Source organism: Artibeus jamaicensis, unplaced genomic scaffold, assembly GCF_021234435.1.
Source record: "Artibeus jamaicensis isolate MK-2021 breed Jamaican fruit bat unplaced genomic scaffold, CSHL_Jam_final contig_944, whole genome shotgun sequence".
NCBI lineage: Eukaryota > Metazoa > Chordata > Mammalia > Chiroptera > Phyllostomidae > Artibeus > Artibeus jamaicensis.
In genome coordinates, this window is record NW_026522020.1 from 1,920,982 (window position 1) to 1,945,290 (window position 24,309).

General features: G+C 52.1%; 1 protein-coding gene and 2 non-coding genes across 5 annotated transcripts in view; all 3 read left to right on the plus strand.

The window, feature by feature from the left end:
• Positions 1-22,337, plus strand: part of ATG16L1 (autophagy related 16 like 1) — a 32,000-nt gene extending 9,663 nt beyond the window's left edge. The window contains exons 6-19 of one of the 3 annotated variants that reach the window (XM_037143953.2): positions 2,384-2,449; positions 4,656-4,742; positions 5,377-5,433; positions 5,654-5,701; positions 6,323-6,425; positions 9,038-9,143; positions 11,963-12,033; positions 12,903-12,974; positions 16,691-16,811; positions 17,085-17,190; positions 19,048-19,197; positions 19,337-19,384; positions 20,147-20,248; positions 20,825-22,337. In XM_037143953.2, the coding sequence (XP_036999848.1) occupies positions 2,384-2,449; positions 4,656-4,742; positions 5,377-5,433; positions 5,654-5,701; positions 6,323-6,425; positions 9,038-9,143; positions 11,963-12,033; positions 12,903-12,974; positions 16,691-16,811; positions 17,085-17,190; positions 19,048-19,197; positions 19,337-19,384; positions 20,147-20,248; positions 20,825-20,918 (1,231 nt within the window). In that variant the 3' untranslated portion in view covers positions 20,919-22,337. The remainder of the gene's footprint in view (positions 1-2,383; positions 2,450-4,655; positions 4,743-5,376; positions 5,434-5,653; positions 5,702-6,322; positions 6,426-9,037; positions 9,144-11,962; positions 12,034-12,902; positions 12,975-16,690; positions 16,812-17,084; positions 17,191-19,047; positions 19,198-19,336; positions 19,385-20,146; positions 20,249-20,824) is intronic. The other 2 variants (XM_037143935.2, XM_037143945.2) reach the window with 2 other exon arrangements.
• Positions 7,305-7,574, plus strand: LOC119048457 (small Cajal body-specific RNA 6). The gene has a single exon (XR_005082350.1). It is a non-coding gene; the product is annotated as a small Cajal body-specific RNA 6 (non-coding RNA).
• Positions 15,938-16,195, plus strand: LOC119048448 (small Cajal body-specific RNA 6). Its single transcript, XR_005082347.2, has one exon. It is a non-coding gene; the product is annotated as a small Cajal body-specific RNA 6 (non-coding RNA).
• Positions 22,338-24,309: the final 1,972 nt, after the last annotated feature.

Below are 24,309 nucleotides of genomic sequence, written 5' to 3' on the forward strand. Positions count from 1 at the left end.
ACCGAAGGTACGACTTCACCAGAGGCTGGAACCCAGGGCTTTAGGTCCGGTGTCAGTAGTTGAGCATCTGAAAAGATTATTGCAGTTACTCTAAAACAATGAATGAAGATAAGAGTCTTAGTAATAGCACTAACCCTACCAAATAATGTACTGAACCCTAAGGTAGAAATAGAAAATGTGACCGTTTATTTACTTTGTAAAAAGTTCCTAAATCAAGTGTTGGAGGACTTTCTAAAGGTTAGAAGAAATGGAAATAAAGAGTAGACTGGGTAAAATTTTTAGGCTACTGAGAAAGAACATAGACAGGACATGCTGTTATAAAATAGGTATCTTTAACAGCATCAGTAAGGAATGGTGGGTGCTGTGACAGGTCATGAGAGTAACCATGGTCAGTAAACCCATCAGCAAGGGCTTTTGGGAGGCAGGTGAAAGGGCGGTGACTGGCAGCCCATTTGTACAGCCTGGAGGACAGTGGGGTGACTGGGAGGGATCCCGAAAAGGGTCCCCGCTTGTTGGGCTTCTATCTGAGGAGGTAATGAGACGGGTTCCCAAGTGCTGAGATTGCTTGCCATTCATCGTGGTGAGTAAGTAGAAGCAGCGTGTCCCTCGGGAGATAAATCAGTGGTGATATTTTCATACAGTGGGTTTTTTTCTTTTTTAGTTTTCTGTATTTTCTAACTCTTTTCAGTTTCTACCATATTATGAACAAGTATTTTACATTGTCTCTGCCTGGTGTTTACTGTGAGTGGAATAGCTTGGCCTAGGCCTCGGAGCTCGGAGGCAGCCGGAGAGCGGGGAAGGCTAAAGGGCTGCCTGAGAGCGTTTCGCTGCCTGCTGGAGGGGCGATGTGGGAGCGAGTGGCTGCTGAGGAGGAGCCCTGCAGCCTCCGTGCATGGGGAGGACAGTGCAGGCTCTCTGATGAAAGTGGTCTTCGGGAATGTTCTCTGGGGGGTGTGCACATGGACGCGCCATCATCTGCTTGCCTGTGTGGGGCCTCGGGTGCTCTTCATTACATTTCTCAGGTAGTTCCTTCTTAGAAGCTTTCCCCTTCCTGCCCCCCTCCCACACACACACACGCACAAGATTACTGTCCTTCCCCTTCTAGCAGCTTCTGTTCACCTGGCTCAGCATGGCACACGGCTCTGAAATGGCCGGTCATGCCCTCCTCCCTCACTAGGCTGCGGCATGTGCCACAGTCCATCACTGCGGCTGCTGCGGAGCTGAAGGAGTGGGAAAGCTGTCTTCTTTCATCTGTTCTAGAAGGGCGGGGGCAGGTGTTTCCCTCCTCTGAGACCTTAGGGCTGGCTGCCCTTGACCCCCTTGCGGACGGGGGCCTTCCGCGTGGAGGAGTGTGGCCCCCGCGCCGCGCACCGACATGCTGCCTCTTCCTCAGAGACTGCTCTGAGGGCGCGTGTTCCGACTGGGGAAATTCGTTAAACTGGTCTTTGGGTCACTTGTAAAACTTTTCATCTTCCAGGTGTAACATTAAGGTTGTAATGTACTTTTTCAAACTATAATAATCTCGTTCCGTCCCAAGATTCTGGGATGTCACCTGGAGGACTTACCCCCATTTCGGGAATTAATCTTTCTGCTGGAAGCTTAAAAAGAATTGTAGCAGAATTCTCGACTGGAGCTCAATAGCAGGCTGGGGGTGAACCCCAGAGGGAGGCCCAGGCAAGAAAGTGGGTAGCGCCCGCATTTGGGACTTGGGAAGGAGAGCAAGAGTGGTTTTTACGAGAGTGGATGTGACCGCTGGCAGCATTAAAACCCTGCCGCAGCCGAGACCTCCGGGTCCAGCCCCACGAGCTAAAGTCTTATGCCTTCTGGTGACTGAAGACTCGGTGTACCTCCATGTCCGTGTCTATAAAGTGGGAATGTTGTCACTCAGCCTCGGAGCATGGTTACAAGGACTGAACGAGTTAATACATGTAAAATAATAGAACTGAGCCAGGCGCAAGCGTGATAAATTCCAAGTAAATCTTAACTTATTCTTCAGGCCCCTGGTGTGCTGGTGGAGACTGTTGCTGCAGAAAGCGAACCGAGTCTAACCCTGGTTACGCCCGACACGCCTTCCGTCCCGTGCAGCCCTCGGTGCCATCAGGCTGGCTCTGCGTGCTGGTTCACTGCCTTCTCTAGTAACAGTCCTTCCTCCAGGTTTTGCTCTGAAGTCCTCCATAATGAGATCTTCACTGCTGTTACCAGTGTGGCTTTGGGGCTTTGGTGTCTTTGCCTAGGGCAGTTGTTACTTCGAGTGCAGTGAATATTTGGCTGTGTTCTTAGAGCTAGTTGATTAAGAGCCAAAGCCCCGTGCTGTCTCTGAGCAAACATAAATAGTGGGCTTTATTTATTTATTTATTTATTTATTTATTTATTTATGAAATAGGAGGCGGCAAGCCCGGCTGCAAAAAGAGCTCGCAGAAGCAGCGAAGGAACCTCTACCAGTGGAACAGTAAGTAGAGATATGAGAATCAAAACTGTGCTCTTATTAATGTGATTTACTCCTTTTAAATAGTTTGTTTTTAAATGTCTGTGAAACTGTTTTATAGATAGTCAAAAGAGGGGTAAAAGATTTCAGGGAGAAAATTAACGCTCATTACCTTCCAGAAAGTCTTTCCCGCTTGTTGTGGGCTGTGAGCGTGAGTTCTGACTTCCTGCACGCCGACAGCCTCGCTGTTTTCCTGTTGGCACCGACCAGGTTCTGCCCCGAGTGGGGCTCGGGCAGCTCGATGCTGGGCTGGGTTCTTCTCCTGCTCTCTTCCTGTGTGACTTTAAGTGGACATTTGGGCAAATCTTAGAAGCATAAGAGAAGGCGGGGTTAGTTGGAGCCTCTCCTAGTCTGGGGCTGGGGTGGAGGGTCTGCCTGCCCGAGAACCGAAGCTTTATTTTGAGGTGGTGGGTGTTCTAACGGCTGAACTTTTTTGCCTCTAGTTTTTTAATAGTTGCTTCCACATAGGTGGAGAGGAGTGGTTTAAATTCAATTAGTAGCCGTCTACCAGGCAGAGAGGTCTTTATTGGTAAGAAAACAAGACCGTCCTCACACCGAGCCTTCACTTTAGGTGTAGCCTGTGCATTTCTTCTGCGTGCTTCAGTTGTGCAAAAGGAACTTCATGTGCCTGTTCCCCAAACTGCCAAGTAGATAAATAATTGACCTGGAAATGAGATTTGATTTAGAAATAACAGCGTACGAAGCCTCGTTTGCCTGCCTCCTGTTTGCTAGCATGAACAGGTGACTGGGTGTCACACAGTTCGGGTGGTTGAACGCACAGAAAGGGGCTGAGCTAGGATGCAGACCGGGGCTCTGACGTGCAAGGCCTGTGCCTAATCTCCGTGCTTCCCTGAGAGAGGTGTTTCTGGGGGAAAAGACACTTCTGTCTTTGAAGGGTTTGGTAATCGGCTGCCAGACCCTGGTGTTTGCTCGTGGCCCTGGGCATTTGCAGAGTTCTGATACTTTTATGGCTGTGAAATTCTACCTGAGAGCATTTACATGGGCTCAGCTCACGTTTGCTACTCCTGCCCTCTCTGCTGGTCTGTCCTCGCCCTGTGTGTACACGGCCGACTCCCCAAACCACGGCCAGAAGAAAAGGAAGCCTGGCCTTGGCCTCTTTCTTCAGGCCTGCCTTTGTCCCCTCTGCACCCTGGCCCGACTGGGCTCAGTGGCATGGAATCCTAGAATCAATAGCCTAGGAAAATAAGTTTACTTTGATTTGGTTTAACTTGCTTGGTAACAGGTTCTTAAGTATATATTTACTTTATCCAGACAATCAATCATGAAAAAAATCTTGCTTTCAAGTTCTTATGAATCGAAAAGTTAGGGGATATAGCCTTGGGTTATTACATCTTATTATTTTACTTCTCCCTGAAGATTGCAACTTGGTAGGAGGTCACTAAGACCAAAATAATTACTTGCTCTCCCCCCTTCCAGGAAGAGGGGGGAGGAAGGAGAATTCCAGAGGCACTTTGTGTCCCGTGGGTAAACAAAGCAGATGCAGTGGGCTCCCCAGATGTCAGGGGCCCTGAGTACGTCGACTGTACAGTACCCGAGTCAAAAGGGGTTGTGTTTAGATTTTAACAGAGCTTTTAAAAACTTTCCTGTTTTTTATATTATTAAAGTAATATTTAAAATGGTTGTTAAGGCAACTGCTGATTTCATTGCACTTTTATCGGTTCCATTTCTTATTCACTGGGACCTTCCCCCTATACTCGATTTCCTGTGCTTCATATCTGCCCCTTCCTGTCCTCTGAGCCCCTCCACTGTCTCACGGGAACTGTGCACTGGTGAGTATAGTCCAGTTGTCCGAGGGTAGGAGCCTGTCAGCTGCAAACCAGACTTCTGATGGAAAGACTGCCTTGGTTCTGGTTAGGTGGTTTTGGACATAATAAACTGTTATTTAATTGCTTTCTAAGTGGAATTTAAAGGATCAAAAGCTCACTTTTAAGGTTATTTTCTGCTGCAATTCTGGATTTGGATGGAACAGGTCGAGTGTTTAGAGCATGGCAGTTCCTTTTCCTCCAGCGAACCTTTAACCATCTCTGTCACCGCAAAGTCACATAGATAGTGCGTGACTAGGAAGTGGTGTTAGCGTCTGCAGAACAGACTCATCACAGTGTGCCTGTTGAGCAGAGTCAGAGACTCGGCCTCCTGCCCTTCTTTCCAGGGACGATGACATTGAAGTCATTGTGGACGAAACCTCTGATCACACCGAGGACACCTCTCCCATGCGAGCCATCAGCAGAGCGGCCTCGTAAGTAGCTGGGTCCGGCCGAGGAAGGAGGGCCGGGGTGCAGGTGGGCAGCACGTGGTGGCCCGACAGAGCAGTCCAGCGCACCCAGCCCTCTCCCCGGCACTGCGGCCCCTCTCGCACAACCGTAGAGACCAGTGGGCTCCCCGTATTCCCATCTTGCACTTAACAGGAGGCGGGCGTCCCTTAGTGCTGCCGCCAGCTGAGAAGGGGAGCAGGGAAAGGTTCAGCAGCCTCCCCAGGGGGACAGTTCAAACCTTGTCGGGCAGGGTGACTATTTAGATCATACTGTTTATCTTACTTGGGCTCCGTGGTTCTTTTGATTTGGTAAAGCAGGACTGAAAGAATGGGGATTGGTTATTAACAGCCAGTTAGGCGGTTTCATTGTCAAAAACATTGTTTTGGGGGAAGCTAATTAATGCTAGGGAACCTTGTCTCCTCTTAAAACTTCGAGGCTGGGTTTTCCTCCCTCCGGCCCACTGTTGTCTGGTGGCTTGTACTGCGGTGGGCTTCTCGGCTGGGGTTTGGGAACTCGGGAAACGTTCTTAGGTGCCTGTTTTCATGGACTGTTTTTATTGATTGATTATGTGGGGAAAATGTTTCTAAGGTTTAAACCTATCCTCCCCCTCCTCTTTAGTAAGCGACTCTCGCAGCCTGCTGGAGGCCTTCTGGATTCTATCACTAATATCTTTGGGTAGGTTAGAAATCCTTCACCTTCCCTTGTCGATAATGTGTGTGAATACACCTAAGTCTGTGTACGTGATTTATTATAATTTCTGTAAGCACACACCAGAATTTCAGTGGTGCAGACTGTACAGGTGCCTTCATGTCAGCTTTTCATTTGGCTTCTTCCTTTTTCCTCAACTCCCTTTCTCTTACTCCTGCTGCGTGGTGATCTCGGCCTTACCCTCTAGTCTGTCCGAGTCTCCCCTGGCGGGACATCACTCTTCCGACGCTGCCAGGTGAAACCATTATCCACTCTTACTACCCCGGCATGCAGGTGCGGGTCATTGATAATCACGCTGATCGCTGCTTCGCTGCCCCCGATCATCCGTGTCAGTGTGCTAACTGAGACGCTTTGCATGTTCCCAGGGCTGCTGCAGCCTCTGAGCGGGGCGATGGGGTAAGCGCTTTGTCCGGCAGCCACACTCTCTCCGCCCTTTCTTCCCGTGCGTTCAACTTCACCCTGACCGCAGTGTACGCTGAGGATGATTGTGACTGGGTGTCGAACGTCTTTACACTGTTTTACAAAACCACCAGCGAGCTCCTCCTGAGCCGGCAGTTCCATTACGTTGGGAACGTTCTCCGGGAGTCTGCTGACTGGGAAGCGGTTGTTCTGTATTGCTTCTCGGTGTTGAGTTTTGGAGCCCGTGAGTGGGCAAGCAGAGAATGCAAGTGTGTGCCGCCTGTCTTCCCAGTTGTCGTTGCAGTGAGGATGCTTCTCATTTGGCTGGTCATTCTGTAAAGGGTCCAGGAGGGAAGAGAAGCTGTTGGTTAATAAAGGTCTTTGAATCCCTTCTGGGTTTGGTGGACCATTAGCCTTGCGCAATCTCGTCTGACCTTCTCCTTTATGTTATTCTTAGGAGGCGCTCCGTCTCTTCCCTCCCAGCCCCCCAGGACAATGTGGATACTCATCCTGGTTCTACTAAAGAAGTGAGGGTCCCAACGACTGCAGTGTGTGTCTTTGTAAGTACGACAGACCCCCCCCCTCCGCCCCAGCCTCGTGTGGTAGCAGCAGCACGGCAATGAACACTTGGGTCCTTTCTCCGGCTGCAGCCGAGCTTTCCCATGCTGTCTTTATAGCGGGCCATTACACCCGTCGGCTCTGTCCGATGGGACGGAGTCATGTATTTTGCTGAGTGTAAGATGACAGAATTTCCGACAGCCATCCTCCGCAATACAGGACTGGCTGAGAGGATTGGAAGCAGGAGGGATGGGGCAAAGGAAGACTAATCAGGGTGGTAAGAAATTAATAATTCACGGAGTTGCTGTCACCAGTTGGCTCCAGTTCAGAGAGTCAGAGTCTAGTCAGTGGCCTGTGGTGAAGGATCAGTAGGGTGGCTGTTGGCTTTGTGATTTTTCTGCGTACCTGTGAGACTTCAACCTCTAGGAGCTTGTGGTTGGTAGGAGGAGTCAGTTCCTGGCAGGAGCCAGTGTGCCATTAGGGCTGTCAGCTGGAGCTCAGAGCTGTGTCCCAGTACAAAAGGATAACATGGTCCCTGCTGGGGAGGGGGGGGGGGGCGCAGACACGGCCAGCTGGGGAAGTGGAGAGCGCCTGGCTCGGGGCCCTCGAGTGCAGAGGTGGACAGGCAGACAGGAGGAGCCGGGCCCAGACCGCTGGGCTGACTCTCGGCTTGTGTGCGGTGCCTCGGAGGAGCCAGCTTTCAGGGGAGAGAAGGACTTGCTATAAAAACGGGGTGGGATTTATATGGGGGAGTTTTCAGTTCCAGGTGTAAGGGGGGACTTGCATAACTAGATATGTGCACACCGTGACCTGGCTGAGCCATGGACTGCCTTGGACGTTGTCAAGGGAGCCCCGCCGCGCAGGCCCGGGCGCCTCCCAGAGGTCGATGATGATTGGTAAAAGGTCTGATCGCACCCGATGTCACAGCCCTTCCTTGCCCTCAGCTCCCAGCAGCCCATTTTCCCCCCGTCACATTTAAGTTGTGTGCACGGGGCAGTGGAGCGGCTGACACCCGGGAATTCTGTCAGAGCGTGTTCCGAGAGTGGACGGTTCACAGCTGGCAGCCTTCCAACAGAACCAGCGATCAGGAGGCTGATGAGCGGCAGCCGTGGGTGTGGCGGTGCGTGATCTCAAGTTTTCAATCTGAGACCTCTGTGGTGGGGTGTTTTTAAACAAAGACAAGGCAGAGGATTGCATGGAGCAAAGAGGCTTGGTCCCCTGTCATACAGCTTTTCAGCAGTGGGACATGGAGGAGGGGTGGGGACTGAGATCACCAAGCAAAGGAAGAGGAAAGTGCCGTTTGCATCAGGTCAGATACTAGAGTCATGCTCGCAATGACAGTTTAGCATCTGGTTCAGCCCCGAGCAAAGGTGCTGATTGGGAAAACGATTGATGACCTGTTTAATAGTCTAATATTTTTTCAATTTTTTAAATTTAATTATTTTTCAACTACAGTATTCTGTCTTTTACTCCCATCCCAGCCCACCCCCCAGTGCTCCCTACTTCCCTCCCATTTCTACCCCCTTAGTTGTTGTCCATGTGTCCTTTATACTGGTTCCTGTAAATCCTCCCCCTTTTCCCCTGAAATAAATGGTCTAATATTTATAGTCCATGTTTTCCATGGTCTTTTTGTTTCTTTTTGTTACGGAAATTTTCAAACAGAAGTGGGGAGTAAAAGAACCTTATTCATTTTCAAGTTTCAATCATAGGTAACATCCAGTAGTACGTTTTAGTCAGTGCCTATGCTCAAAGAGAGGAGTTATATGGACAGCTTCTAGTTTTCTCACTTCCCATTCTCAGATGGGTTGCTTTTTACTTGGTTTCCCTTATCCTGCACACAGATGCCCCTTGTCACATCACGTGTTTGTGTGTGGAAGCCAGACTCAGTGATTTCCCTCTGGTGACTTCGAACTCACCCCAAGTAGCACCTGTTTAGTTCTCTTGATGGTCCCGTGGTCAGGCACAGGTCCGGGCCGCAAGACCTTTTTGTAGGTGAGCAAACGGAGGCTCCGGGACAGGGAGAGGCTTGGCGGGGGCCGCGTGCTAATGCACACGAGGGCCTCCACGGGTCCCACTCGAGCTCTGCTGCATGGCTCTGGCACTGGCATCCACCCGTATCCGGGCCCCGAACCAGAACTAGAACTAGAACATGTTCATGTTTGCGAAGCCATGGCAGCTTGCTTTGTTGGGGAACCGTGCTGTCTAGTGCACAGTGAGACAGGCATTCATTCAGTCTGGACCAGAGAGGCAGGTATTCCCAATCTTACATTAAAGCTATTAAGATCATCCAAGAATATATATATTGAAATTTTCTATTCTTAGAAGAATTAAAATTTCATTGATGTGGAAACAAACTTTAAGCAGTTAGTTAACACAGATTTTTGAATCCTTTCCAAGAAGCTTGCACTGTATTTAAATAAATGGAACTGGGAGCTACCAGAACAGAGTGACAGTGGAGTCTTAGGAAAGCCTGGGCTAGGAGCCCAAGTTAGTTTGTGCTGGGATCCCCTCCCTTTAGGTATGACTGTTCAGCCTTGGGTGAGACGTCCCGGGGGGCTGGCTCTTCCTCCGTGGGAATGACAGTGCTGGGTCTGAGAGGGCGCTTGTCTTGCAGGATGCACATGATGGGGAAGTGAACGCCGTGCAGTTCAGTCCTGGCTCCCGGCTGCTGGCCACAGGAGGCATGGACCGGAGGGTCAAGCTCTGGGAAGCATGTGGAGGTGAGATCCCACGGGAGGTGCAGAAGGGAGCTGTGTTGGTGGCATTGGTTGACCTGGATTCAGGCAGCCTTCGCGTGGTTCATCTCAGAACGCAGCACATAGTTTCAGGGGCCTGACCAGAGCATCGCTGCCATCTTGGTTACAATCCAGAGCCAAGGAGGGCTGCTCTGAGTTTCTAGGAGGTGGTGGGAGATGCGGTGAGGTTATGGGTGTGGGTGTGTGTTTGAAATAGGTACAATCAGGACATCATCTGAGATAGTAGAGGTTTTAGAAGGAAAACGAAAAATCAAACAGCCATGGACTCTAATTAAACTACACATAAAACTGGCTTACGAACTTAATAATACCAGTGGGCATGACCTTGAAAAACCATGTTTAACAACAGCTTACCAGAAAAGGTAAGCTGTCTGTACTACCATACAAGGGCCCTGAGATCCGAACTTTGTCCTTGATTAGGCCTGTTTCGGAAACAAGTGGGGAATGGGACGCACCGCAACAGGGAGGTCTGGAGCTGGGGCATGGCCCAGTTTCGACACGTTGAGATTCGGTTAAATGCACATGCATGCACTTTAATAAAGCAAGGTCAGAGGTTAGGCTGAAGAGGTTTTTATAGGAACCACGTCAAGTCCCCACAGTTACAACACATACACGCTCATTGCCCCACGGTTAGCGGTTCCCGTGGGCCTGTGTTGGTTATTCCCTGTGCTTCTCACAGTAGCCCCGTGCAGCTAGAGGTGGGTGTCACCCACATTCTGAACTCAGGGAGACAGGTTTACATAGGTGATTCACACGACTGGTAGGTGATTCTGGGGGAAAGGAGAGGTGGAACCTAGTAGCCAAGCTGGGTCTTCTGGCTGCAGATTCCTTTTTTCCACGACAGCCTCCCCTAAGCGATGGAGCTGCTGAAGACCCCTGCAGGGGGCAGTCTGTCAGTCCTGTGGGCCAGAGTGGGCAGTCACGGCAGCCCCAGCCCGTCCGCCCTGGAACACCAGGGCAGGGTCACAGGATAGGGACTTCCTAGGTAAATCCCTGGCTGTCACAGCTGGTTGAAGCTGTTAGAACTTGTGCTGTTTCACCCTGGAACAACTTATGAGTGACAACTGCTGAGACTGTTACAAAATAATAGTAAAGCTGTAAGAAGAGAAATTTTAGGAGGTTTGGTTTTTAAAATCTAAGCAGATGGTCTGTCTTGACTGTGCCTTGTGAGTAATTAGAAGTAACACTAGAAGTATATTGGTTTTACTTCTTGGTCGGTAAAAACGACTATAAGGAAATTAGAAGACCAACATTTGCTGTTTGTGCTGCAGGAGAGGAAGTAAACACTCATCGAAATTAATGCTGACGTTGTAGGTGCCAGCATCAATTAGTGTTCATAAAGTAAAAGTTTCTCCCAGGTCTACAGAAGAACACTAAACGTTTGGCAGCATTTTAATAGTTTTCAGGAACAAATAATCTGTCCTGTCGTGTTCTAGCTGATTGTAGGGCCTCATCCCTCGGCCCGTCCGGGCCACAGTTCTGTCCCTCGGAAGAAGGGCACATCCCACCTAGTGCATTCCCTCCCCATCCTTGCTCATTCCCTCCGGGGCAGGGGTCACAGACCCTCCCCCGGGGGCCTTCTAGATAAATGGGCTCGAGTAAGATATTTGGTCTTTTGAGATGACTCTCCTGTGTGGGATTGCATTTATTGATCATTTCTTACATTTTGGCTGCCAAACAAATAGACTAATTTTGGGGGCATAAGCCAGAGAGATATATCTTAGAGTTTGCAGTAAAAATTTTGTCTGTGAAAGTACAATCAAAATAAAGACCTTAATCAGTGGGTGTTAGCCTTTTTGGCTCTTGAAAATCGAATGAAAGCTAGGATCAGGAAAGAGACATTTAAATGTGTTAGGTTTTGCGAATAAATTTAGAGGTGGAGTGCACTGACCGGGTTAATAGTCCCGGCCCTAATGTATTCGACAGCTCTGTACCTGTATCCATGTTACTGTTATTTAGAAATGTTACTGAGAGGTTCGTGGAAATGTTTTCTCCTGTGCTGTTTTATGAATTTGGTTAGAACGGTCCCCTAATTGTTTTTCTCGCTTGTCGACATAGCTCATCCTTACGCTGCCTTTTAAAAAGGGGCGTCATCACGTCATCACGGAGACTTGTACTCCTCTAGCTCGTGTCTGTCTGCATCAGTGGGGTTGCCGTGTGTGGGGCCAGCGCTGCCTGGCAGCAGCGCCCAGGAGAGTGGCCGGCTCTGTTGGTGAAGGGGAGCACTGGCAGGCAGCTGGATGGCCAGACTCTCGGGGTTCACGGGCATAGAGCGAGCTCAAGGACAAGTCACAGAAATGCCAAAGTAGTGTAACCAGCATTCTTACAACTAGACACTTACACGTGTCTAAAATGAAAACTCCTTTTTCGACCTCAAATGAGAATCATCACACCTGGACTTTGAAAATTTGATGGTCTGTTTCTACAAAACTGATAGTTAAATTGGCACAAACACTGGTCAGACCCAAAGATGTATTTATGTAAATTAGAAAACTGCACTGAGATGTAACAGAACTGAATGAAACTCTTAAGTTGATTGGCATATTTATGCTATATTTCGTCAAAAGAACTCACATGCAGAATGCGGGGCTCTGCATCCACCCACGCTTTCCTGGCTCTCAGAAACCGGCTGCGGGGGGTCATGGTGTCACACCGATAGTCCTCCTGGTGACTGCTGGCACAGGAGTGCTGCTACCCTGACCGTGGAGGAGGCTCCTGTTGGGTTTCGGGCGCCCTATTTTACCTCGCGTCGTGGCCTGAGCTTTTCCCGTCTTTCCATCCAGACAAATGCGAGTTCAAGGGCTCTCTCTCCGGCAGCAACGCGGGCATCACAAGCATTGAATTTGATAGTGCTGTAAGTATCAGCTATCTAGGGAAATGGGTGAGTTTAGAGGTGCTTAGGAGCAGTTTAAGACACCTGGGTTTCAAAATTTAAAAATAATCTGCCTGCTGTTCATCTTGAGTAAAATCAGTGTTAGAGGTGGTGCAGGTAGATCACACATTCTGGGCTGGCCATGTTGAAGACTGTTGGGGAGGTAGCTCAGTGTTTACCCAGTCAGTAAGCATCTTTGCAGACTGGATCAAGGCCCCGGTTTGGGCCAAGGCCTTGTGCACGGAGACGAGGGTGTCCAGCTAGGCCTGTGCCAGAGATGAGCAGATCTCCAAGTGGGTAGTGGGAGGGGAGGCATGGGAAAGTCGCTTCCTCTGGGGCACCCTGGCTTAAACGGCGTATGGCAGGGGTACCAAACTCATTTTCACCAGGGGCCACATCAGCTTCACGGTTCTCTTCAAAGGGCTGAAATAATTTTAGGACTGTATAAATGTAACTTCTTAACTGTTAAGGAGTTGAAATTACATTTGGCCCCTTGAAGGCAGCTGGGAGGCTGCCGTGGCCCCCAGTGAAAATGAGTTTGACACCCCTGCTGTAGAGAATTAGCACTTGCCATTACCAAAGGCAGGTGGAGGGATGTGAACGCAGGCGGCCGGGTTCCGTCTTGAGCTGGAGGGTCTGCAGCATTCGGGCAAGATTGGGCAAGTTTGGGGGAAGGTCTGAATGTGACAGACGGGTGAGTTGACGGGACGTTGGTGGTAATGATTGGTATTTGGGTCGGGTGTGTGGTTTCAGACATCTAGACCTTCTTGGACTTGATACTGGGGTGTTTTACTGTGGAAACCAAATTCCTCTCTTCTGGCTGAAATTTGTCTCCCCCTTTATTCCTATAGGGATCTTACCTCTTAGCAGCTTCAAATGACTTTGCAAGCCGAATCTGGACGGTGGACGACTATCGATTACGGGTAAGGCCCGGTTAGGAAGTTCAGTAAAATCTCCAGACTTCCGTGGTTCTCGAGGTGCAACATGCTGGCAGCGGCAGGGCCATTCGTTTAGGAGAACTGGGTGTGTTTTCCTGAAAATCGTACTTGGTTCCCCTGCCCCTCTCTGTCCTCCTTGGGAAAATTCGTTTCCACTTCACACTGTCACTCTGTCCAAGGTTCAGGGTCGGACATCTGCAGTAGGAACCCCCCCGATTTCTGTGAAAGATGTGGGACGCGCCTCTTCATAAGAACGAGGTGCTTTCTTAGATACCCGCCTTAGCCCAGCTCCCGTGATCTAAGTGCCAGCTTGCACTGGGTCGGCCGAAAAGTTCGGTGGTTGTTTCCATACTGTGGCTCTAGTAGTGCTTAGTTGTGCTCTAATTTCATTTGAAACCATTTTGTTAGATTGTATTGTGACAGCTGTCATATCAGTGTGCGTTTAAAAAAGAAAATTATCAAAACTGGTCAATTTTTGTGCAGCCAGTTTAGTATCGAAGATGGAAGAAAATATGCAACATTTTCAGTGTATTATGCTTTATTACTTCAAGAAAGGTAAAAACACAACTGAAATGCAAAAAAAAAAAAGGATTTGCTCCATGTATGGCAAAGGTTCTGTGACTGATCAGATGTAACAAAAGTGGTTTGCGAAGGTTCTTGGTACTGTTGACATTTTGGCCAAATAGCTCTGTGCTGCGGGCTGTCTCAGGCACTGGAAGGTGTTGAACAGCACCCCTGGCCTCCCCCCGCTATAAGGCAATAGTGGGAGATAGTCAACGTACTCAAAAAGGAGTATGTTGGACACTCATGTATCCTTTATTTTACAGGGGAAAAAACGGACTTTGTGGCCAACCCAATAACTTGTGTTTTTTCCAGCCTCCAGGATTGGTCACAGTTGCAGAGTGTGGCTGGAAAGCAGGCTGCAGACATGCCCGTGGGCGCGCTTACGATCGAGGGGCAGCAGCTCTGAGACAGCTAATTCGAGGAGTCGGGCGGGACAGGGAGGGGCCGGGGGGCCGGTGTGGAGGGAACCTGCGTCTGAACCTGACTCATTGAGAAGTCTGTTGGATTCCGCCACAGACCAAAATGTGAGGGCTGTGTCGCCTGTGTTACAGTGAAAGACATAGCTTCAGTTGGAGACTGGTTTTTCTCCTTAAGCTTGAAGGAGTTGTCACGTGAGCTCATTGAATAAGGGCTGCTGAAAGATAAGGTGGAGGATGAACCCGACCTTGGTAGGTGTTTTACCAGCAACCTTTGACAGCAGCTCTGTGTCGACCCAGACGGGAAACGGCGTTTCCTTGAAGGATCTGTGCGGGAAATGACCAGTATTAGAAGCTGGCAGACACAAAGAGGCGGGAAATCCCTTATTCCTAGTTGAAAGAAGATCCAGGGCTACACCTTCCAAGTCTGAGACATGAAGACGACAGAGATTGTGTCCTCTTGTGACAGCTAAAGTGGCCACCTGTGTTGTCATCTGAGTGAAGCAAGCGGAGTGGGCTGCCAGGGGCCCACGGGCAGGGCTGGACTCACCTCGGGCAACGGTTCACGTCTCTGTAGGTGCCGGCACGAAGTTTCAGTTGAAGCGTGATAGCTCTGCACCCCACACTTGGAAAAGATGGCCCAGCCTGTCCTCACGGCAGCCTCGTGCCCCGTCCCATGGTCTGTCATACTCCCATGACAGCTGAGCCCCTGCACCATCTCGTGAGTCCTTGCTGAAAAAATGGACGTAAAACCTGAAAGGAGCCTTAAGATTAAATACTAGAAATATCAAAAACACTAGATAAAAGGATTTTTAATCTGATCCACTTAAAATGAGGACTTTTTTATTGATAAAAGTGAACACTTGTAGGAGGCTCAGTTCCCCACCATCGAGAACATGGAGGCCTGAGGCAGGTCCAGCAGGGTCTCCACCAAGGCCAAGATGGGCAGAGGTCCAGACCTTGTAAGAAGCAGCTGACGATGCATCTGAAGATGCAACGAAGATGTCCCTTTTGTGTGCCCGGAGGTGTTCTCTGCAGCGTCATTCGTTACCATGAAACTTAGTGGCTTGCGTGTCTGCTGGCCGGGGGTTTCAGTGGCATTGATCCTCACCACATGAAGGTTATTTGCGATTACAGTCTTTATATGAAGGCTCCTGAGAGTGAGGGCGAGAGAAGGAAGGGTGGGTGCTGTCCCCCGAGTGCCGGCTTCATCCTCCCGAACCAGCAAGGGGAAGAGGCTCATCTGCTCAGATTAAGTTAGAGACCCCAGCTGTGCAGGGCCAAGTCCGTGTGACCCCAAGGCCTGGGCAGTTTCAGCTGTCACCTGAAAAACTGCTCATACCATGGTGGTAAAAAAGCTGTAGGCACATTCTTAGGAATATATTCACATGAAATACATGGAAATATTAGTGTGCACGTTTGTGTACAAGTGAGTGCAATCACATAGCCTGTCTGTGGGCCCTGTCTCCTCCCTGTTTGTGAAATGTGCCTTTCCTTGTGTAGGAAGGAAGAAGGCAGACGGTGCATGTGCACAGAACTCTAACTTTTTTATCTTCACCTGAGGACATGCTTATTGATCCTAGAAAGGGAGGGAACCATCGATGTGACAGAAACATCGATTGATTGATTGATTGGGTTGCCTTTTGTATCCGAACGAGTAACCTTTGCTTTGCAGGATGATGTCCAGCCAAGCCATGCAGACTTCTCAGAAAGGAGACACACTGTGGCTGGGTCTTCTGTCCCTGCACCCAGTGGGGCTGCTCCCCTTGGCTCAGAGGACAGCCAAGGCCCTAACTCCTTGACTGGACTGGGGCACTCTGAGGCCTCAGCTTTAGGAGTGGGGTTAGAACCCGTCGTTGCCAGTGAAGGGGGTCTGCTAGGGTCTTCTCCAAGGCTTTTTTTTTTTTTTTAATTAGAAAACATCAGTGAGTGCCTTCTGAGCCTCTGAGGTTCTGCAAAGATAACAGAGGTCAATGATGAGCAGTAAAAGGGCTGACCCCCAGGTCCCCACCCTGCACTCGCAGCATCCCCAGCCGCCTCACTCCCGTCTGGCCCCAGCAGTGCTCTGATGGGCACAAGGGTGGCTGACACACTGCGATGCCCCCGGTCTGTGCTCCTTGGCGAGCCCAGGGAGGGCACGTGGTTGGCATCCCACAGCCAGTCTGTCCAGGGATGTGATTGCAGGAGAGTGGTACCTGGTTCTGATCTGACTTTCACGCTGAGACCTCTGCTTGCAGACCCCCTGGGGCTTCCAGTTGTGTATTGAAGAGGCCTGATGTTTCCTTCTGTAAGGGCTTGGTGGGCCTGCTGGGAGCCAGTCTGTTCTGGCTTTAAGTAGGGAGCTGACTTTCAGAGGCACTGGCCGAAACCCAGGCTCTTAAAGTTTAGTGATTTCCTATCATCCAGACTCACAAAGAAGGTGCAGGAACAGTACAGGGAAAGCTCTGTAATGGGGCCTGTTTCAGAAAGGTCCTCTGGCTGCACCTCCTTTTTGAGAATGGGGGCACGTGTGGGGTTTTGGTTTTTATGGGTTTTTTTGTGTATGTTATTTGTGATGGGAGATTTATCCTCTTCCTCTTTGCATACCTCACCTCTGGGCAGCAGCCATAGTTAGATAGGCTTTCTGGGCGCCTCGCCGGCTGCTGGCCAGGGTTTGGAGAAACTGGGTCCCCAGCAGTTTGCTGTTCCCTGGCTCATCCGACTGTGTTTTCTCTCTCCTAGCACACACTCACCGGGCACAGCGGCAAAGTGCTCTCTGCCAAGTTCCTGCTGGACAATGCGCGTATCGTTTCTGGAAGTCATGACCGGACCCTCAAACTCTGGGATCTGCGCAGCAAAGTCTGTGAGGAAGCCCAGTCTTGCTGTCTGTGTGTGCGATTGGACGTGACAGCAGGGGTGTTAGTTTCCATGTCAAAGTGTTCACTTAGTGTGATGTGGTCAGAACACGGGTCCACTTGCATGTTCGGGGTAGTACAGAGGTTTTGACGGTTTCTCATGTTTGAGGCTTCATTGAAATGAGTCGTTCCAATGACTCAGGGTCAGAGGGCAGCGAGGTTGTGAGGACAGCCATGCGGGGGGGCGTCTGCTTCATTGCTGATGTTTGGTTTTCTTTCAGGCATAAAGACAGTGTTCGCAGGGTCCAGCTGCAATGATATCGTCTGCACAGAGCAGTGTGTAATGAGTGGACATTTCGACAAGAAGATTCGTTTCTGGGACATCCGGTATAATATCCAGGGGCTGGGTGGGGAGGCAGATGAGAAGGTCTGGCCGTGGTAGAGCTGTCATGATTTGTGTGGGGTTGTGTTTTTAAAGTCCCTGAAAATGCAGAATTAAGCTCCAGTCCACATTTATTTTAACAGCCTGCTCTTCTTTACCCTGAAGTAGACAGTTGTGAACAAAGATGAACAGCCAGGCAGGTGGGCTGGCAGGAGACACAGGTGCGCCCGTGTGCCAAAGCAGATGGGGTGGGCACCTTTGTCTGGGGACGGTAGAGAATGCCTTGGTGCTCACCGTGAAGGGCGAGCATCTTCACATCAGAGAAAAGCCCCTGGCAGACTGGACCAGAGTAGCAGGGCAGCTGGGTCTGGCTGGAACAGTGCAAGTTGGGGCGTGGGCAGAAGAGACTGACCCAGTGGGCTGGTACCTGGTGGCCATGGGCTTCATACATCATTTTTTAAAAGACCTGTCCATAGAAGCTTTTGGGTGTTCGGCAACGGATCGCTCCCTGGGAGGCTCACGGGCAGCATGGGTGGCGGTCTAGAGGGTGTATTGGGCAGCAGGGTAATCAGAAGAGTTTTTGCAGATCTGAACTCCAAGCAGTGGAGGCAGGTGTGGGGGGTCCACTGGAGGGAGAATTCAGACAGGACTTGGCGACAAGTCAGATGTGAAGGATGAGAAAGACAATTACGGCAAGAAAGTTTTAAAGGACAGATTTAGGAAGAGGGGGCAGAGATTGTGTTCAGAGGACCTCAGTTTGTAATCTAACAGACAACGGGAAATACGAGGGCAGGATTTTCGAGACAGGTTGGAAGTTCTTGGGAGGGCTGTGACAGTGTCAGAACAAGCTGGTCAGGGGCACGTGAAGCAGCGAGAGGCCAGACGGCATTTCAGGAGCTGTGTGACGAGGAGGGACCGGTGCGGACAGGGAGGCCAGGGGCCCCCTGCTGCTTGGGCAGCAGTGGGGTCAGGTGACAGGAGTCATCCAGTGGGATGAGGCCAGATGTCAAGATGTGGCTGGTGATCTGGCTGAGTGGGGCACAGCTGGGGCAGAAGCCCAGTGGCTGAGCAGTTGTGTGGAGTGGGAAGTGGGAAGTGTGGTGACAGAAGAGGCTTTGAGAGGCCTGACATGAAGCTCGTGGCTTATTCATGGCCTTCGGTTACCTTTAAAACTGAAGCACGGGATTTGAGAGTTAAACCGGTCAGAGTCTCTGGCTCCACTCCCTGATTTGACAGGCAACGGTCCTGGGTCCTGAAGCAGTGGAGAGACTTGCTTCCGGCTGCACACTCCCGACACTGAGATAAACACTCTTACCTGTCTGTGGTTTGCAGTGGGAAATTGTGTCCTTGGAAACTCACAACAAAATGCACACGGAAGGGCCCAGGCCTCTTGTGGTCGTCTCGGCAACAAGGCCCTGAGATTGCTGTTCCTGGACCTGGGACCCATGGGAGGATCAGGGCAATAAAAGGAAGAAGGGGGACCTGCGAAGTGTGGTGACTCTGCCCCAAGGTCCCAGGTTCATGTTTAGCATCACCAAGGACATGGGGGGCCCTGAGCTGGGCTTTGTGTGGCAGGAAGCCAGAGAGAAGCCCCAGCTCTCTCTGTATTCAGATAGAGCCCTGGTTGGTGCGTGCTGCATCGTTGGAAACCAGAATTAGAGCCCTAGCACTCAGAACAGTGACCGTAGACTCGGTTGACAGAAGGACAGTAAAAGCAGGCACTGAGCTTGTTTGTAAGGTCAAGGACACATTTGTGCCCCTGGACGAGTTCTGCCCCCCTCTCCATGGCACGACGTCCTGGTCACGATGAGGCAGTTCTGACGCTCCCGGGTACATTTCTCAGACTTCTGTTTCTCTGGTAGATCGGAGACTGTGGTCCGAGAGCTGGAGCTGCTGGGGAGGATCACTTCCCTGGACTTAAACCCGGAGAGAACTGAGCTCCTGAGCTGCTCCCGTGATGACCTGCTGAAAATCATCGACCTCCGAGTAAATGCCGTCAGGCAGACGTTCAGGTAACTGGAGACATGCCGGTCTGCGTGTGCGCGGGTTGCTGGTTTCCTGAGGGCCGCGTGAAGACCAGAGGCCCAGCCCTCCGGTCAGACCCTGAGTGCGGCGAGCTGTCTGGGTGACGGTGCTCTCTGTCTGTTTCAGTGCATCGGGGTTCAAGTGCGGCTCCGACTGGACGAGGGTCGTGTTCAGGTTAGTCTGGCTGCTCCTTCTGCCTGTCTTACCCGCCAGCTTGGGTCATTGCAAAGGTTAGAACGTGGGCGCTTTCCCATTGGACAGATGAGCCAGAGTTAGTGTCCCAGCCTGAGTGTCCTGATGACCCAGCGAGTTCAGCAAACAGATCGCCATCGGTTGCTGTCTCCGTCTTTCCCAGTGTCCCTCTGTGGTTGTACCGAAATGGGATGGTTGGCTGCTTGGCTCGTGTGTGCCCAGCGGGTTCGCCTCTGCATTTACAGGAGGACTGAGAGGTTTTAGGAAGGGGTGCGACAGTCCCCCGGGACGGCTGGGCAGGCTCTCCAGAGAGAGGCGGCTTCCTCTCCCCGTTCTGCCTGCTTCCGTGCACGGCGCTTCTCCCGCACACCCCGATGGTCGGGTCCCACACTGAGGAGAAGCTTCTCCAGGGTTGGCGCTTCCTTCCTCCTTCCTTTCCTACGTCACTGAGCCATGTGACCAGGCAAGCCGTCCGCTGAAACAAGCCCCTGCCATTTGGGGGTTGCCTCGGTCTCCCTGTGCTGTGTGTGAATCTGAGAGAGAGTCAGGGACTGGGGCCCCCATTCTTCATGGGGCGAGGCCAAGGTAACAGGTATGAATAGCACAGTTGCACTTCTGGGTGAGGACTGGTGCTGTGTTTGACTCAGAAATGAAGAACGAGCATTACTTCCTGTGAGGAGGCCCGCGAGGATGCTGAGTCGGGGGTGGGAGGTTGACGCTGTGTCTTGTCTCTGTGTTCTCTAGCCCTGATGGCGGTTACGTGGCGGCCGGCTCAGCCGAGGGCTCTCTCTACGTCTGGGGTGTGCTGTCCGGGAAAGTGGAGAAGGTGCTCTCCAAGCACCATGGGTAAGATGGGCCCTGGGGGCCCCTCTGAGGTCGTGGCCCCTCTGAGGTCGTGGGCGGGTCCTGTGACTCGGTCCCTGGGGTCACACTCTCTTTGGGCGTGGACTGTCAGCCCCACGAGGGCGGTGTCCGCTGGCGGTGTGCCACTGGTTTGCTTATCTTACAGTCTTCCCGGTCGAGCAGTTAGAATAGTGGCCATTGGAGGAAAAGCTAGAGAAACGTTCTCTCGTCGTCCCAGAGGCTCCTTCTTTCCTTAGTTCCGTCCACTCAAGCCCACCCGCTGGTCAGAATGCTGACCGGGTTCCTCCATAAGCCCACTCTCTGTGCCCCGAGAGCCATGAGGAGGCTTCTGCCCCAGCCACTGTCCCCTCACTTAGTTCCCTCAGGGACGCCAGGTGAGGCCTGGCCCTTCGTCCCCGAGCTGCCGCCTCAAGCGCAGCGCTGGGCTTGTCCACGTGCCCTGCTCCATCCGAGTGCCAGCGGGGCAGGCCGTGGAGAAGTCCTGACCCCCCCAAACTCGAGGGTGCCGGTATCAAGTTCACCAAGACCTCACCAGTGCTCCTGCCTCTCCCTTTGAAGCTCCTCGATCAACGCGGTGGCCTGGTCCCCCTCCGGCGCCCACGTCATCAGTGTGGACAAGGGGAGCAAAGCGGTGCTGTGGTCGGATTACTGACGCCTCCCAGAGAGAGCAGATCTCGGCCGGCCAGCGGGCACTCAGCCGAAGGTGGTGCATCGGGCGTGGCTCTGGCCTCTGGAGAGGAGCAGGGGCCAGCCAGGTGGAACTGGGGCCTTCTTTTGAAGGGGACTGCGAGGGTTGGGGCGGGCTCTCTAACGGCCTGGAAGGACAACGCTGCAAAGGCCCTGCCGCTGCCTCACTGAGCAGAGGCTCCAGTGGCCGCCGCCATTCCGTGGGAAACACTACTCGCTCCGATCCTCATACCTCAGCGGGGCGCCAGCCGCACAGGCCGCCCTGCCGGCAGTGCCAACGCAGCCCGCCCTGCACCTCGGGCGTCACCTCTGCATTCTCCCTCCGGAGCCAGCTCTGGCCGAACGCGCGTCCTGTCGCCTTGGGGTCGCTTTCCCAGCCAGCTTGCTTTAATCATCGGTTTCGGGGAAACCGAACAGGATCACCCCTGTCCTCAGGGAGCCCCGGGACTGCCCTGGTTTCCGAGGAGACACGGGGCTGCAGTGCTCCCGCTGTGCATCCAATGCGAAGCTCCCGTGCGGAGCTCACCTGATCACGGTTGCAGGTTTCTTGATCTCTGAGTCTGCTCTGGGAGAGCAGCTGTCCTTTCAGGCTCCTGGTCTGCCAGTCTGTTTCCTGGTCAAGACATCAACCTCAATTATGTTAGGAAAGTTTCTTTTTTAGAGGAAGTGCAGAAGCCCTTTTCCTGAGAAGTAGGGGTGCTGCAGGAGGAGGTGTCTTCCTGGACCTGCCTGCCTGTCCCTTCCCAGGAGGTGCACACCGCGGTCTGAGATCACAGCTGCTAGGGACCCGGATGTGAGGGCCCGAGTGTGGCTCTGGAGCGCGGAGCTCGGGGTCACTGCCCCTTGGCCAAGCCCAGGTGTGAAGCCCCCTCGGTGCTGGAGTGCAGGGAGCCAGTTCCCAGAGGCAGGGAGTGGGTGTCGCCCTCCCAGTGCCAGAGCCATGATTGAGGCCAGGGGACAACAGGCCTGTGGCGCTTTTTTTGTAAGCATTTCCCCGTGCCACCGGCCCCCCCCCCCCCCCCCCCCCCCCCCCATTTTACCAGTGTAGAAAATTTTGGTTCCTTAAGTGAGAAACACCAACATTTTTTATCACTTTCTAATTTGCACTTTATTTGTTTCCTCCCATGCTTATTCTCTGGACAGCTGTGGGTGTGAGCGCCGGAGCCTGGTGAGGGGTGGGGGGCGCCTCTTCTCCCACAGGGTGGGGCTCCCCCTTCCTCGTGCCTGCCCTGGTCTCCCCTTTTCTGTTAGCCATTCAGGGAGCGCCAGCGGAAGGGAGTGGAGGTTCACAGGCCAGGCATGTCTTTTATTTATTTAATTGTGTTGCCCAGCAGAACTTGATTGTAAATAAAGAAGAAATCTGTTATATACTTTTCAAACTTCACATCCGTTGGTGTGGGGTTTTTTTTTTAATTATCCTTGGTGCTCTAGCGGGGAAAACACTCTGACTTGTTTTCCTAGTATTCGTTCATTGTAAGTAATGGTAACACTGTCCTAGTGCCTTTCCTCCTCGACATGGTGTCCCTGCCTGTAAAGATCAGCGTGGCAGTCCCTTGTCATAAGCCTTAACTGCAGCGGAAAAGCGGTGTCACCAGCACCTGGGCCCCTGTACCTGCAGAGCCCCACGTGCTGCTGTGACCCCCGCAGCAGCAGGCTCCGCCAACCGCAGGCACCGGCCCCTGGGCCTGCCCTGGAGACTGTCCACGGGACTGACCGTGAGCTCCGCCTGTCTCCTTCTGGCCTCCAGGCCTTCGCTCTCCTGAAGGGGTGTCAGTTACCTCCCTGAGAGGTGATTTATTCCTGGCAGCGCAGATACCTAGCAAAGCTTTGTGCTGTTAACAAATGAGTATCTCCCGAGAAGCCCCAGAAAGTTCCATGACCATGCTGTGCTCACAGTGACGTTGGGCAGGTGTCTGCTCAGCCCAGCAGCATGCACCCACATTCCATCAGGATCTGAGGTCTCGGCACTCTCCAGAAAGCCAAAGGGGCCCTTTGCAAGTCCCCTTCAAGGAAGGGGACACTTGTGAAGGAGGCCTGAAGTTGGCATCTCTTTAGTCTTGAGTACCGTTAGCTTTGGCCTTGGAGGAATGCCCCCCCTGCTTTTGACAAAGAGGGTATTTCGGTTTGAGGTCAATCCTCACTGGACACTTCAGGTCAGCTGACTGCCGAGCATGAGCTGACTCGAACTCGCCACGGAGGAGTATGCCTTCAATGCACAGTGTCCCCTCCTGCTGGGGGAGGTGCTGCTGGCTCCACTAGGGGGCGGGCAAAGGAGTGCTTTGCTTTTCCGGATAATTTCTAGGTGGCTACAGCAGGTGTGCTCCCTCGGAAATGCCAGTTTTGATGCAGGCGTTAACCTGTCTCAGGAGAGTGCCCACAGGACAGGAGGCGGCCATTCACCAAGTTCGCATGGCTCTGCCCGGGTCTTCGGAGAAGGTACGTGCCGGCTGGACCAGAGGCTCAAAGGAAAAGAACCAACATGAAAGGAGCAGTGGATGAGACCCGGAGTCACGATGAGAAGACCCCCTGGGGAGGGTCGTGTGACTCGGGGTCAGATTCAGAGGAGGATCCCCAGGCGACTTGCTGACTGGCACAGCCCTTCGGGGACATTGAGCATACGCCTTCCATCAGTGTTGAGCCAGGGGTCGAGGTGGAAGTCTCGATTGGAGAGGCTTAAATCAGCCTTTTTAATAAATCGATTATCAGTTTAAAAAAATTAATATCTCAAGTTGAGAATTTAAAAGCATCATTTTAATGAACTTACATTTCCTAGGTCAGTTCCCAAAAATAGTGTAATAGATCAATTCGACACGTTACGCTTCAAGCACAACTGCACACACCAGCCTTTATCCTGTGTCTCTAGAGCCCCTCTGGCCTTCCACACCATGGCACCTGGGACGTTTTCTGTGGGCACGGGGGGGGGGGGTGCGGGGCCGGCCCCAGCCCAGGGTGGGTGGTGGGCGGGCAGGCCCCAGGTTTCGGGGTGTGCCGGTGTGTGCAGAGCTGCCTGTGTGGCTTCACAAGGAGATCTGGGGACACTAGACATTTGGAAGCATGGACTCCGGACTCCACACCTGTGCGGGGCAGCAGGCGAGAATATACTCTGCATGGGAGTGTGCTGGGCTGCAGAAACCAAGCATCGCAAACTGCAAGATCTGAGTTGTACCCCATTTTACAGCCCGGCAAAGCCTCACAGCTCAGCAAGAAGCTGAGTGGGATCCTGAGCCCTCCGGGTGACAGGACCGGCATCCTTGGGCCTGCCTGCCTGCCAGCCACCAGACACACGAGGAAGCCCCAGCTTGCCAAGCCAGTGAACTTCAGAAGAGTAAAGTGAAATATGTGTTTGTGTAGATTCT